This window comes from Hyperolius riggenbachi, chromosome 2 (genome assembly GCF_040937935.1).
Source record: "Hyperolius riggenbachi isolate aHypRig1 chromosome 2, aHypRig1.pri, whole genome shotgun sequence".
Classification (NCBI taxonomy): Eukaryota; Metazoa; Chordata; class Amphibia; order Anura; family Hyperoliidae; genus Hyperolius; species Hyperolius riggenbachi.
Genome location: NC_090647.1, coordinates 454,037,795 through 454,053,933, shown reverse-complemented (window position 1 = coordinate 454,053,933; position 16,139 = coordinate 454,037,795). Strand labels below are relative to the sequence as shown.

At 44.2% G+C, this 16,139-nt stretch overlaps 1 protein-coding gene across 1 annotated transcript in view; it reads left to right on the top strand.

Annotated features, from left to right (window-relative positions):
- Window positions 1–16,139, top strand: part of SMYD4 (SET and MYND domain containing 4) — a 62,315-nt gene that overhangs the window by 9,177 nt on the left and 36,999 nt on the right. The window contains exons 2-3 of the mRNA XM_068270076.1: window positions 8,852–9,010; window positions 13,417–13,561. Of these exons, the coding sequence (XP_068126177.1) occupies window positions 8,877–9,010; window positions 13,417–13,561 (279 nt within the window). The 5' untranslated portion in view covers window positions 8,852–8,876. The remainder of the gene's footprint in view (window positions 1–8,851; window positions 9,011–13,416; window positions 13,562–16,139) is intronic.

Here is a 16,139-nt window from a genome sequence, read left to right as displayed (position 1 = left end):
GAGACACTGAAGCGAAAAAAAAAATATGATATAATGAATTGGATGTGTACTATGAATAATTACTAGAAGATTAGCAGCAAAGAAAATATTCTCATACTTTTATTTTCAGGTATATAGTGTTTTTTCTAACATTGCATCATTCTCTAATATGTGCAGATTACACAACACTCAGCATTCAAAATGATTCTTTCAGAGCAGTCTGTGAACTAATGACCTCTCCTCTGCCAGAGGAAAAGTTAATAGTTAAGGGCTCTTTCACATTAGGGCAGATTTTCTGCGTTTCAACGCAAAGGATAAAGTTTGCGTTACCCAAGGTGAAATGAAAGTCCATAGACTTTCATTTTAGCTTTCACATATAACGCAGCCTTTTTGTGCGTTGCGTTACACTGCACCCAGGCGCAGTTTTTCGGCCGACGCTAGCTTTATGAGTTACAATGTTAGTCAATGTAAAACGCACACTATGCGCGTTTTTAATCCGTTAACGCAGGCAATCAGTCCCAGAATGCAACAGAGGAACAATGTAGAAAGTTGAAAACTAAAAGAAAAAAAAATTACCTGCGTTTTCCTATGTCCTGTAACGCATTGAAAATGGATTAAAAACGCACACTTACTGCAGTGCAACGCATATCAAAACGCATTAAAAAGCATACAACAAAACGTATGCTTTGAGCGTTCTCCAACGCAGGCTCTGATGTGAAAGAGCCCTAACTAACAGTTGAGATAATAAAAGTCAGAAAACAGCCCTCTCCACGAAGTCGTAGAGATTAATGGCTTGTTTGTATAGAGATAACAACTGGAGTTTCTTAACTCTTTCTGTACTGGAAACAATTAGACTGATGTATCTGATCTTAATGTTTTATTTCTTAGCTGTACTACACATATAAATCATAATATCATAGTGTTTTTTTCGCTTCAGTGTCTCTTTAAAGTCCAAGAATTAACACAAAAGGGCAGGGGGAAAGATACTGGGCTGCAGCGCTTACTAAAAGGGGAGTGCATAATGTCTCCTTAGGGACCTGGATGAGTTATTGGCTGCAATACTTTATGCTGTGCAGTCTAGGGTTGCTACGGTATGAAATGCCACGTTATGATAACCGTCCAAAAAAAATACCACGGTATGACGGTATACGGTATTATACAATTATTTGGACCCGATCCCTCCCTTACAGTAAATAATGTACCCTCCCTACCCCAGTGTGGGGTGCCCCACGCCCCCAGCATACATATGATTAAGCCGCCGGTAGATTTGGGCCCCGGGTAAAAATGTAAAAAGGCTCACCCTGCTCCTGTAAAAGTCCTGGTGGCGTTAGAGATAGGTGTAGCAAGTAATAGGTGACCGCAGCATAGGTAGCCAGGGATAGGTGTAGCCAGTAATAGATGGCCGCAGGATAGGTAGCCAGGGATAGAGTAGCAGGTGGCCGCAGCATAGGTAGACAGGGATAGGTGTAGCCAGTGGTAGGTGGCCGCAGTATAGGTAGCCAGGGATAGGTGTAGCCAGTAGTAGGTGGCCGCAGTATAGGTAGCCAGGGATAGGTGTAGGCAGTAGTAGGTGGCCGCAGCATAGGTAGCCAGGGATAGGTGTAGCCAGTAGTAGGTGGCCACAGGATAGGTAGCCAGGGATAGGTGTAGCCAGTAGTAGGTGGCCGCAGTACAGGTAGCCAGGGATAGGTATAGCCAGTAGTAGGTGGCCACTGCATAGGTAGACAGGGATAGGTGTAGCCAGTAATAGGTGGCCGCAGTATAGGTAGCCAGGGATAGGTGTAGCCAGTAGTAGGTGGCCGCAGTATAGGTGGCCAGGGATAGGTGTAGCCAGTAGTAGGTGGCCGCAGTATAGGAAGCCAGGGATAGGTGTAGCCAGTAGTAGGTGGCCGCAGCATAGGTAGCCAGGGATAGGTGTAGCCAGTAGTAGGTGGCCGCAGTATAGATAGCCAGGGATAGGTGTAGCCAGTAGGTGGCCGCAGCATAGGTAGCCAATCTGTCCTGTGCAAGAGTTAAGGTCATCAACTTTAAAAATGCTGGTGGCTGGTGCAGTGATGTGGCTCAGCTTAGCTGTGCCTCAGGCAGGCCGAGGCCACTGGAGTGACTGGGCATGTGGGGTGACATGAGTGGGTAATGCTGGCTAGTGGCTACTAACCTTATGGCATGGCGATTGGCGATGGTGCTTCCTTTCTGCCCTCCTGCAGCATCGATTGGCATGACCATCCCTGCCTCTGATTCACCTTGTCCTCCTTTCTGTCCCCGTCCGCCTCAGTTGTTTTAAACATGATGCCACCACCGCCCAGGCTTCTTCTTGGTCAAGGAGAGTTGTAAAATGTGTGAACAGTAGTGGCTGAATCACACACCTGAAACAAGCATGCAGCTAATCCAGTCTGACTTCAGTCAGAGCACCTGGTCTGCATGCTTGTTCAGGGGCTGTAGCTGAAAGTATTAGAGACACAGGATAAGCAGGAGAGTCAGGCAACTGGTATTATTTTAAAAGGAAAAATTAATATCCTTCTCAGTTTAGGTTCCCTTTAAAACCGTGGTATACCAAAATACCAGTATACTGCGGCAACCCTAGTGCAGTCATTAAACCCTCCTGGTCCCCAAGTGCAATCATTAAGTTTGCTTGCTAGACTTATACTCGATCCAAAAAAAATCCAGCTTAACCACTTATGGTTCTTGGATGTGAGTCTCACGTCCAGCACTAAAAGCAGCCTGCCACGATCACCAGTGGTGAGCTTTGAAAGGATTCCAAATTGATTTTGACTAGAAATCATTCGGAATCCAAACGTTAATTATTGCACCTGAGCGGGTGGGTGAGGGAGGGTTACCCAGGCTGCCGTCCTCTTTGATCTGCCTCCAATTGCGTTCCAAGTCGCGTCACGTTACTATCACGCTTCCTCCTTCAACACGGAATGAGGCACATGTGGTATCATTTTAACCATGACTAGTTGTAGAATACATTTTGGTGTGTCTTAAAGTGTACCCGAGCAAAAGCTTGGGCTTGCTTTAAAGGAAACCTAAACTGAAAAGGATATTGATTTTTCCTTTTAAAATATTACCAGTTGCCTAACTCTCCTGCTTATCCTGTGTCTCTAATATGTTTAGCCACAGCCCCTCAACAAGCATGCAAATCAGGTGCTCTGACTGAAGTCAGACTGGATTAGCTGCATGCTTGTTTCAGGTGTGTGATTCAGCCACCACTACAACCAAGGAGATCAGCAGTAGAGTCAGGCAACTGGTATTATTTAAAAGGAAAAATCCATATCCTTCTCAGTTTAGGTTCTCTTTAAAGATAATCTGTACTCTAATATTCTTAAACTAAAAAGCATACCATTCTATTCCTTATTTTCTCCTGTGCCCCTCTGTGCTGTTTCTGCCACTCCCTGCTGCAATCCTGGCTTGTAATTAACAGTTTTAGGCAGTGTTTACAAACAAACTAACCAGCTTGTGATAGGCTCACATAAAGGCCTCTTGCACACTGCAAGTGATTCCGATTCCGCTTTTTAATCAGTTTTTACATCCGATTCAGATTCCGATTTGCAGTTTGCTCCATGCACACTGCAAATCAAAATCTGAATCGGATGTAAAAACTGATGAAAGGGGCGTGACCGGAAGCCAATGCAGTCAGACGCATAAGTGAGGAGCTCCGGGGAGATAGGCGCCCTAGAGAAATATTAAGGCTGATAGAGCGACATTGGAGATGGTGAAGGAGAAGGACAAGCAGCCGAAGCAGTCTGGAAGGCAGAGAGACGCTTCTCCGGGCCCGGGACAGCGAGGAATCTCGGAGATCTTTAAAACTCAAAAGGCCGCGCCGGGCGTGGGCACCAGAAGCAAGATGGCGGCGGAGAACGAGACACAAGCCGCTGCGTCACAAGCAACAACAGACAGTGGGACGGAGGAACATGGCCCGACTTACCCAGCTTCAAAGGTACTCACCTTGGGAGAATTAAACGCGGTAGCGGGGGGACCTCAAACAAGCGCTACAGACAGCGGTGGCTTCAGTGCGAGGGGACATACAAGGCCTATCCTCTAAAGTGGAAGCTATTTCCAGCTCAGCTAAATCTCAAGCCAAAGACATCCACAGCTTAAAAGAGCGCTCCTCTAAGCAAGACAGACAGCTACAACATGCCTTCCGAATCATTGAAGATTTGGACAATCGGGGCAGAAGGAACAACTTGAGAGTAAGAGGTATGCTTGAAGCAATCCCCCCTACGCAGATAGTCAGTGCCCTGCAATCTTTATTTAATAACCTGTTGGAAAGAGACGCTGACACCACTATAGATTTCGTACGTGCTCATAGAGCCTTGAAGGCGCGAAATGGGGACTCAGACCTACCGCGGGACATTATTTGCTGTCTCAGTTCTTTCACTTTAAAAGAAGAAATAGCCAAGGCTGCTAGAAACAGCGAAAAAATCTTCTTTAACCTCCTTAGCGGTAACCCCGTGCCCTGCTGGGCCGATTTACTTAATTTTTTTTTGCTGGACGCAGCTAGCACTTTGCTAGCTGCGCCAGCACCCCGATCGCCGCCGCCGCGCGCCCGATCGCCGCTATCCGGTGCGGCGCGCGCCCCCCCCCCCCCAGACCCCGAGCGCTGCCTGGCCAATCAGTGCCAGGCAGCGCCGGTGACGTCATTCCGCCCCGTCGCCATGGCGACGGGGGAAGCCCTCCAGGAAATCGGGATTTCCTGATCGCCTATCGCCGGAGGCGATCGGCGGGGCTGGGGGGATGCCGCTGAGCAGCGGCTATCATGTAGCGAGCCCTCGGCATATAAACAAAAATGAGAATATTCAGGGTATCAGGGTGGAAGAGTTACATGTTAAAGTGGCAGCATATGCAGACGATATTCTATTATTTATCTCCAACCCTAAGATATCCCTGAATGCTAAAATTAAAGCCTTTTCCGATTATGAATTTATTTCCAATTTTAAAATGAACCTTGCAAAATCTGAAATTCTGAATATCTCAATCTCTGAAGCCCTAGTGAAAGAGTTGAAACGTGCTTTACCTTTCAAATGGAGCAATGGAGTAATCACTTACCTGGGTGTTAGATTATCAAACAATACTGGACTGCTCTTCACGTTGAATTTTCAAAAATTTCAGAATACCATACTTGAGGACCTTAAAAGATGGGAGGGCTTGACATTGTCCTGGTTCGGGCGTATTGCTGAAGTCAAGATGAACGTTCTGCCTCGCATTCTGTATCTATTTCAAGCTGTGCCCATTCACCTTCCTAAACAATTCCTGACTGGTTTGCAGAGCAAATTGGGCCAGTTTATCTGGAACTGCCGTCCCCCCAGAGTTAACAGGCGCATTTTGATTTTATCAAAACAAAAAGGTGGGGCAGCAGTACCTGACCTGGAAAGATACCACATAGCCTGCATATTAACCAGAATAATTGACTGGTCCTGTCATGGAACAGAAAAACTATGGACACAATTGGATGAACAGATTCTGGGCCAACCTGTAAGGAGTATTCCCTGGATACCTAACCCAGTTGCCAAACACATTGCACAGGATTTTATGTTGATACAGAATGCGCTGCAGATATTTCAAAAGGCTTGCAGAGTGTATAAGCTCTCTTCTAAACTGAGCCCCCTAACAAGCTTGATTTTCAACTCCGATTTTGGCCCTGGAATTAAAGGTCCCTTCTTTATAACTGAAACCTACAACCCTAAATCTGAATTTAAAGCATTTCAATTTAAGGAAGGAAACAAAATAACAAATAGATACTTGGGCTCCATCATCAAGCCTTGGCCTTTTCGTCAGGTATGCTCCTATCTTACTAACCCATCTAATAAGAATTCTCTGTGTAGGGCCTTGACCGGTTTTGAGGAGCTGTGTCAGAGGGGGGAAACCGTTTCCCACACAGTATCTTTAATGTACAAGGGCCTTGACGACCTAAGCTCTGAGACGCCATTACCTTTCACTGACAAATGGGAAGCCTCTAGAGAGAACGATGCGGAAAAATTAGACTGGGAGAACATATTTATCCTAACTCATAAAGGCTCAGTGAACTCTTTAGTTCAAGAAGCAAATTATAAAATTTTAACAAGGTGGCATAAGACTCCTGAGTCGTTAAACAAAATTATCCCAGATTACCCAGCAAGCTGCTGGCGTTGCAACACCTCTCCTGCTTTCTATGATCACATATGGTGGGACTATCACTCCATTCTGAAGATTAATACATAAATGGTCTATTAAAATCTTGTCTCTCCATATCCCTTTCACTAAACTGACCATGCTCTTACATCATAATGACCTATCAATCAAGACATACAAAAACTCCCTCTTGATCCACCTCCTCAACGCGGCTAAGGTACTCATTCCTAGATACTGGAAATCAAATAGGCTACCCTCCATGAAAGATTGGCTAACCAAAGTTGATTACATTTACACTATGGAAGAATTAAGAGCAGTAAAGCTAGATCTATCCCACAAATGCTATGTTACATGGGCCCAATGGATCGATTTTAAAAATACAGAGGATTATAAAAAGCTGATGAGGGAGTGCTAAAATGATAGTTTGTAAGCTACTACCCTTCGAAATATTTTGTAGCATAAACCATAAGCTCTTACTGGGTAACTGAAGTCTGAGGGGAGATCAGACTAAGCCGGATTTTGTGGGGGGCGGAGTGGGGGAACGGGGGGGGGGAGGAGAATGATTAACAGAGGGACAACTGAATTGTTGTTGTGTTTCATGTAGACTTCTAGTTCGATGTAAAGCTATCACAAGCGAATGGTGACAATACTTTGACAACCAGATATGCTTTTTAAATATATTGGTTAATCCTTTCTGACTTGCACTGTCGATATACCATCTGCCTTGTCTATAAAATATGTTTTTGTATAAATATTTTACGAACTGTTTTGTAAACAATTTTCATGCTCTATTTTGAATAAAAATCTTTCTTGGAAAAAGAAAAAAAAACTGATTAAAAAGCGGAATCTGAATCGGAATCACTTGCAGTGTGCAAGAGGCCTTACAGAGTGTGTGAGTCATACAGAGTGTGCAGGGGGCCTGCAGAGGGTGTGTATCGCTTCTATCCAATCACAAGCAGCCCTGCACATTCCACACATTCAAGCCTTAGCCCGACAGACACGACAGAGGAAAGGAGATAAGATTTATTACAGAGACAGTGCAATTAGGAAAGGCTGCAGTAAGCCAGAGCACATTAGAACAGGCATAGGAACTTATAGGATAGAAGAACTAAGGCTGAAAAATTTGTTACAGAGTCTCTTTAAAGCTTTGACCTCGGTCACATAAAAAATAGGAAGGTACAAACTCAATCAAAACATAACATTTTTTTTTCAAAATTATGATCAAACTTGGGAAAGTTTTAGCAAAACTACAAGAGACTTGTAGTAACATTTTAACCCTGATACGTTGTAGAATAGAGTTTAGAGAGTTTTATGGTTGAGGCCCGTGTCTTATGTATTCTTTTTAGTCACAAACTGAATCAAAAGCAATTACGTTTTTACATATTCTGTACCGGAATAAAATACTTGTAAAATTAAACAAAGTGACAGAATATTAAAAAAAACACCAACATATTAACTTAGGAATGTGTTTTTTTAAATATGAGGCCCCACGTGTCCTGAGGAGGCGTGCTCACACGCGAAACAGCTGTAGACAGGGGGCATATGTATACTTGGAACGTCGTGACTAAATAAAGAGAAACTTCAAGGAGTGTGCCGGAGTCCGCCTTTCTTTTTGTTTATGTGTTTTTTTAAATATGTATGCCATGGGGGTATATTACTATTATTTTTCTTTCAAATTATTATTTTTTATTGTAGTTATCAATAGTGTACAATGAGAAAGCAAAAAAACAGAAAAAATAAGGTAATTACTAGACAAAATTTTCACACACTAAAAGCCCAATCTTTCTTGAAAAAAACAATATATTGATCATTTAGGTGTGATAAGTAGTAATAAAGTTATTGGCAAATGAATGGGAGCAGTTCTGATATGTGAAAATTGTGGTTAAAGGAAACATCTGAACAGCTAAAAAAATGAGCTCTACTTACCCGGGGCTTCCTCCAGCTCATGGCAGCCGCTATGTTACTCGCCGCAGCTCCGGGGTCCCAGGATCTGCTCAGTTTCTGAAGTCGACCTCGCCAGGTTGGCCTCTACTGCGCCTGCGTGAGCGCCGCTGTCAATCACGCTCACGTGGTCTGGAGTGTTCTGCGCAGATCATAAGCGTGATTGATCCCGGGACTCTAGAGCTGAGGCGAGTGACATAGCGGCTGCCAGGGGCTGGAGAAAGCCCCGGGTAAGTAGAGCTCATTTTTTTAGCTGCTCGGATGCTTCCTTTAAGGTGTGAAAAACCCCAAACCTGAAGTGGTTAAGAGGGTCAAATATTGGAGTTGACTTATACACCAGGTCGACTTATAGTTGAGGATATACGTTAATTAACATACGTTTGACACATGGCAGCTTTACCTGGCAGCAGGAAAAAAAAAGTCTCATGTCAGGTCTGAGCACAGCGCCCACTGTGCTCAGATGCAGCTACATGGGGGCAGGCACCTGTCAACTGCCTGTGCCGAACGCTAGCAAGGGGCTGACCAGGAGACAAGAGCAACTGACGGGTGGTGAATTTACCTCCTTCAGCTGGCTGTGTAAGAGGCCTTATTCAGGGTTGTTGTTATAGTGTATGATGTTTTAATCTCAAAGCACTCTACAATGTTTTCAGTGCAACAAATTCAAGTACTCACTGAACTGATGCCTTAGGAATGCATACTACATGCGGAGTGTATGTAAAGGTAGTTGGCCTCTTCAGCCTCCTTGAACTATAAGGGCTTGATATGTTTTAATGGCATTGACTGCAAACTGTAATCTGTCTTCACACATTATCATTTCCCTTTGTAGAGTCTTGGATTTTAGTACATTCCAGATGGAGCTTCCTGTGGTGGAATGGCAGGATCATGCCCAAAGGAAATGGTCACAGCTTTCGCAAGGTGAAAAAGCCCAGTTCGCAACAAATTCAGATCTCATGGAGGTCTTCACGGCCTGCTGGTCACAGTTACAGTAAGTAACCGTCCACAAGATTAAAAACACATTTAGTTTTTACTTCAGAATATCCATTCTAAAGCAAAATACCCAATTAGGCTGTTGGAAGCAGCTGATTTCCAACTCACTTATTAAGTACTAGTGACCTTAGCCCGTTTAAAAACGGGCTAAGTCTGTCTCCGCATGCCTGCCGCATGCATGCGCGCACCAGCTCGTCACGCACGTCCGCCGTGTGCGCATGCACCCGCCGCACACCTGGCCACCCGCTCACATGCCTGCCTGGCTCCCTGGCCCGATCCTCGTCCTGCCTGTGTGAGGCTGTACGCAGGGACAGTTGTCTATTATTATATAGGATTAGTTCCAGGACTACTCACTAAGCCTAATTTATTGACAGTTACAAGGCCTAGAGAACGGAGGAAATCTTGATTGAGTGATCCATCAAACCTGGACTGTATCTATTCAAATTAGTCTGCTATTATGTAGCAAAAGGAGCTGAGGAAATAAGAATCTATGAATTGGTTTACGCAGATCAAAATTTTTCAAACTGTTCAAGAGATCAGTGCTATGTCATAGAACATTGTCTACTGCCATGATGAATCATATATAGAAATGAATGTCATGTCTTGGGAGACTGCTGCCATGTTGCAAGAGACTGAGTGTTCACTTTCATGGTTCTACAGATGGAATGATGAATGTCACAGGAGACTGACTGGGCACTGCCTGCATTACAATAGTAGGAGGGACCACTGATATGCTATAGAAGACTGACTGTTGTGAAGTTTCTGAAAATTTACTAACCACCTCCATAAAACAGCAGATGGAATGACTTCTGCAGTGTCATGAAAGACTGACTGGACACTGACTGCATTATAGCAGGAGGAGAGACCACTGATATGTCCAGGACTGTGGAATCGGAGTCGAGTAGTGTGAGCAATTTTGATTACCTGGAGTCAGTCAGTGGTTTAATAAACTGAAAGAGTTTGGAGTCGGATGATTTTTTACCGACTCCACAGCCCTGGAAATGTCACAGGAGACTGACTGATATGTTATAGGAGACAGACAGACTGACTAGCAGATGGAGATAAACCACTGCTGAGTTACTGAATACTAACTGACCACTGCCGTGATACAGCTGATGGAAATTCCTCTGCCATGTCACAGGAGTCCAACTGACTACTGTCTTAAAACAGTATATGGGGAGACCACTGCCATGTGACAGAACTAACTGAGCTCTGCTATGAACAACTATTGGACTGACTGGTCACTAATGCCATTCAGTGGATCAAGAGACTACTGTCAGATCAGGAGAGAAAATATGCGTTACTGCCCTAACCATATGCTAGTTGTGCATTAAAAATGTTATATATTGGTGGCAATATTAGGAGAGCTGATTGCTTTTATTAGTTTTATCTATACATATATCTTAATCTCTCTTCCTATGTGATACATAATGCTCCATGGACCTGCCTCTGTATTCATTTAAAACTCCCCCACCATGTCTCTCTTTTAAAAGCCTGAAATACAACATGTACTGAAGTCCACACATGGAAAGCAAAAGAGGAGCCACTGGATGCCTTATGAGCCAGTAAAGAGTTTGGGCCCTTTCACACTGATGAATTGCAGTGGCCTGGTTTTGGCACAGGCCACTGCCCTGCCAATGAAAGTCTATGGGGCCTTTCATACTGATGCGGCGCAGTGCAATGGAAGTGACGTTTTTGCCGCATCCCCGGCGCGAGTGCATACCTACGTTGCCGTGCGGTGGACTGTGGACATGTAAGTCTATGACGATGCATGTTTTTTTTTAAACGACCATCGCGCAGTGAGCATCACTTCCTGCTTGGCCCCCTGCCATATGGGGATTACCACATAGTAATGTGGTAATCCCCGAAGGCTGTTTTTGGCGGCGCGACACCGCTAATGCCAATATGCAGTGTGAAACCGGCCTTTGGGACTTTGAGAAACCAACGGCTCTGAGCTTCATACTGCAGAGCAAGGTGTATTACAGGCTGTGAGTGGGAGAGCTGTAATCAGTCTTTTTTTTGTAGATATGGGTAATGGAGAGTGTTGTATCACACAGACTAGTAAATGCATGTAACTCAACTGGGTTCACTAATGCTGCATGTTAACACCAATATACTGTATGCAATGCTTCAGTAACTTTAAGTTTAGATGACATTGATACTCTGCTGTCTGCATTTCAAGATTCACTGCTTTATAAGTAGGTTGAACAGTGAATTGTGATGTGTGTTATCAATTTGCTTTTTTATTATAAATATCCTCTAAGTGACTGAGGTTTTACAACATTTTCAAAACAAAAGCTAAAGAATTGTCAGGTTAGAGTGCCAACTTATAGTGCATTCAGTTCAGACTCAGGAGCTCTTGGAATACAGAGTAGCTAGACAAGTCTTTACTACAGTATTATTATTATTATTATTTAGTATTTATATAGCGCCGACATATTACGCAGCGCTGTACAGTGTATATATATATATTTCTTTTCAACAGAAGAACAAAGAAGCGTGCACCTTCCGTCCTATGATTTATTTCCACATTGTGACATATTGTGATGTATTGACACTGAGGTGCACAAAAAGTATTTTACAGAAACAAAGCCTGCTAGTGGCAGAGTGCAAGAGTATCTTACATGTCCTGGAACAAGTGGGTCACATCATTGGAGGTGGGTGGTGGGCATTAGGGTGGCTTGGCACTCTTGCACTCTGCCACTAGCAGGCTTTGTTTCTGTAAAATACTTTTTGTGCACCTCAGTGTCAATACATCACAATATGTCACAATGTGGAAATAAATCATAGGACGGAAGGTGCACGCTTCTTTGTTCTTCTGTTGAAATCTGTAGTACTTTCTTCTCGTCTGGTTATGCGGAGCACACGTCCAGTGACATAGAGGTGTAGAGTGCAAGCAGTGGGTCCACCTGTATTAGCCTGCAACAGCCATCAAGGACAGCCTGCGCAGTTGTGAGATGTGCCGCACATATTCTTCTTTCTTTGAATGAAATATATATATATATTGTCTTGTCACTAACTGTCCCTCAAAGGAGCTCACAATCTTATCCCTACCATTGCCATATGTCTATATTATGTAGTGTAAGTACTGTAGTCTAGGGCCAATTTTTTAGGGGGAGCCAATTAACTTATCTGTATGTTTTTGAAATGTGAGAGGAAACCGGAGTGCCCGGAGGAAACCCACGCAGACACGGAGAGAACATACAAACTCTTTGCAGATAGTGCCCTGGCTGGGATTCGAACCAGGGACCCAGCGCTGCAAGGCGAGAGAGCTAACCACTACGCCACCGTGCTGCCCACTACGCCACCGTGCTGCCCAGTATAATGCCACATTAGTTTACATGGGTGCTTTTAGAATGCCTCAGAACAATCCCAGTTCGTATTTACTCAGCAGCTACTGGCACAGTGGTCAGTGGTCCACTCCATGGCCTGTCTCCTGGTCTACCCACAACCTGCTCCCATCTTGAGTTCTAGTTTCATTTTTGCACCTGTTTGTCAGCACTTGGTCACGAGACAGTCTCCTTTGGCAGCGGTTAGTGCAATCCCATCCCACTGCTGGGGCATCCTGGGAACACCAGCACTGGTAATTATACTGTAGAATCTACAGTGTAGATCATGCATTTTCCGGCACTGGCATTTCACTTCCTCTCTCTTTATCTCTCCTCTCTGTGGTAGGCTGGCTCAGTGGCATATTTAGAAGCAGAGTATCCCTCAGGCCACACTAAGAAACTCCTCTCTCCAACAGATGACACAATCTCCTAGCAATCTCTGCAAAGGCAGAAAACTGCCATGGCAGTTTTTTAGAAAGTGTGTGGATAACAAAGTACCGTAAATCTGGGTTTTATGGCAGAAATGGCAAGTTTTTAGCCACTATCCCGTTATAACGTCTGCTGCCTGTGCTGATAACGTGAGTTTTATTTTTACACTGCAGGTCCGCTTTAAATCAGTAATTTTTGTGTATTAGTTGATGACTCTAAAGGCTGGCTGAGCTACACATCTGTAAAGAGACATATCCTTACCCAGTCTGATCTCTTACAGTCCGAGCTGTATCTTACAGTACAGGTACATACAGGCTTTCAGATTTAAATAGATAATTAGCCAGCAATTCAGTCTGTAATGAAGATTGACTTCTAACAAGTCAGCAAGTTGCTATACTGCCGTCATTTTGCCTGTCACAAATAGATCAAGAATAAGAGTGTCTGAGTCTGGAATGAATAGCAGTATAAAGTGTTCTTTTCTATTCAGTACACAGTGGGGAGGAATGGTCTTCAGAAGCCTCTAAGATCAGCCTTTGCAAATACTCATGTCAAAGTCAAGCAGAGGAGATTGGGTTTGCCAGTAGAGGGGGGACAGAATATGTGTATGCACACAGTGCGAGCACCTGTCTTTAATTTCTCTCCACAGGCATGAAGACGAGGAGTTACTAGAAAGGCTGTCTAGCGATCTGAGAGTTGGGAAAGAGCCCCTTGCTGTGCTTTTCTACAAGGAAGAGGGGAATAAGAGGTTTGGAAGAAAACAGTACACAGCCGCAGCGGCTTTATATTCCAAGGTACAAGCAGCAGCAATTGGAGAATAGGATATAATCGCCTTTTCTATGTTAATAAGCTTTTCACTCAGGCTTTATTGTGTTGTGTAAGAGACTCTTTATGAAAGGAAAATTCATTCTAGGTATTTTACATCGTAAGAAGAAGATTTGGCGAGACATTCTCTGTTTACTGTACCATGGCTTTCTGTTTATCAGAAAAAATATGTCTGGATTTAATTTCTATGCAAAATTGTACATGTAAGCTGGGTAGACACATATGATGAATATCGCCCGGCAAGGATTGGAACTTGATCCCTATGGCGACAGTTCAAGCCGAGTTCTATACAGACGCCTTTTTGGCTTACAAGCTAGTGATGCTTTCTGTTGCTATGGAGGGGAGCGGGGAAGAGGCCTGACGGAGCAACACATGACAAAGTGGGCGGGGAAATGGAAAGAACATTGCGATTGTCCGAGTCGGTCCATTAGGGTGTCGGAAGGGTCAGGGACCACTGTGCATACACTAGATTCTCCACTGTCGTACACATGTATGAAGCTTTACAGTCATTCAGGGCCTGAGCCCACTAATGCAGTTGTGTCCGCTTTTTAACATCTGTAAAGGCTCATTCACATCTAGCCAACGCAGATGGCTGTGCGATCGGAACGCAGCGCATCCGACCGCACGCCATCTGCGCCGCTGTGCTGCTGATCCCATTTATTGACAGTGATGGGATCAGCTCTGCGGTGCGGGCAAAATGCAGGCAGCAGTACGCAAGCGCTTCCCAGCGCATCGTACTGCTGCGCAGCGCAGTAGATGTGAACGGTAGAAGGGCAGTCTATGCCCTTCTGCCGTTCCTGCGTTTCAGCACATCATACGCGCTTCCATATCCGCACGGAAGCGCGTATGATGTGAACGAGGCCTTACATTGATGTGTAACTGAAAAGCGGACACAACTGCATTAGTGGGCTCAGGCCCTCACTATTATTCTTTCAGGGTATAATTCTTTGACCAACATAAATGATATGGTAAGCATACACTGCATTTATTTAAAATTGTCTGCTATTATGTGTCACAGTTTTGCAATCTTTGCCTCAGGCTGCATTTCCACTTGTGCGGTGCGAATCGCCGCGGTAAAAATTCGCATGCGGATGCGAAATTCGCATGCGGGTCCATGCGAATTTTCATGCAAATTCGCACGCGAATTCGCATGGATGACGATGTATGCGAATTTAACCATGGCACTGCTGGTGTGCTTTTCCATTGTTTCTATGCGAATTCGCATGAAAATTCGCATGAAAATTCGCATACCCAAACCTCATGCGAATTTCCTATTAAATACATTGTATGCGATTCGCATAGCGGTATGCGGTATGCGAATTCTGATGGCTCTGCCATGCGAATTTTTTCTGCACAGAAAAACGCAAAGGAATCCTGACAAGTGGAAACAGTCCCATTCACTTGTATTGCTATGCGAATTTGCATGCGAAAAACGCATGCGAATTCGCGATAGTGGAAATGAGCCCTCAGTTATTACAGATTATAGTGAGCATTGTTGGGTGGAGAATTGGCAAGCAGTTATATGAATACATCTCAACCAAAAAAACTGGTTACCATGAGAGAGCTGGTCAGCGGCAAGCCTTCCAGGGTGTTAGATGACCATGACCGCCATCCCCTCCCGTCATAATCAATGTACACCAGGGACGCATCTGCGTGCGCACAGAGGGGAGCGCGGTGACGGAGCTGACCCAGCATACAGTGCATGTGCGGTGACCGGGTCAAACGGTGCAGATTATCTTAGGATACAGGAGCTTTTTACAGGCAAACAAAGGGGGGCTCAGCCACAAGGGAAGTGCAGTAAGAGACTGCATACTCATACAGTAATATAGCATACAATGTCCTACCAGTATACAGCTAGGACTTATTTTCAGAGGAGGGCTTATGTATTTCAAGCAAGCAAAGGTTTGTGATTTCATGGGGGCAGCCATCTTTTTGGTTGAAAGAAGGTGACAGGAAGCATGAGACACAATTCCAACTGTCCTGTGTCCTACTCACCCCTCCCAGTTGCTAGGCAATGAGAACAACAACCTCAGAAATCCCATCATGCTTTGCACAGCATCAGGGGAAAAAAGCCTGGGCAGTTTTCTTTGATGGGGCGGAGCTTAGCTAAAAATGCAGCTAAAAATGAGACTTCGGTAAGAAAAACTAAGTTGTGATGCTGCAAAACTTAAAGAAACACCAAGCCTTTTCAGTTCTGCTGAGTAGATTTTTAGTCTGGAGGTTCACTTTAATGCCCCAGCATTTTGTACAGTGCTGCAGGAATAAATACTCTTATAGAGGAAACTGCAAAAAAAAGAAAAAAAAAAGGTGGAACTGTAAGGGGGTAACTGCGCCCTATGGATGTATGTCCTTACTAATAATCGGAACACCTCACTGAATCAGAAAAGACAAAGGCATGTTTACCCAGCCAGTTAATTAGCACATATATGATGTGACATTATTAGCTAAAGTATACATGGAAATACAGTAGTTGTAGAGTTTTTTTTACAACAACACCATGGTAACCTGTATAATAAATCTTTACATCTTCAATTAAAGATCTATACA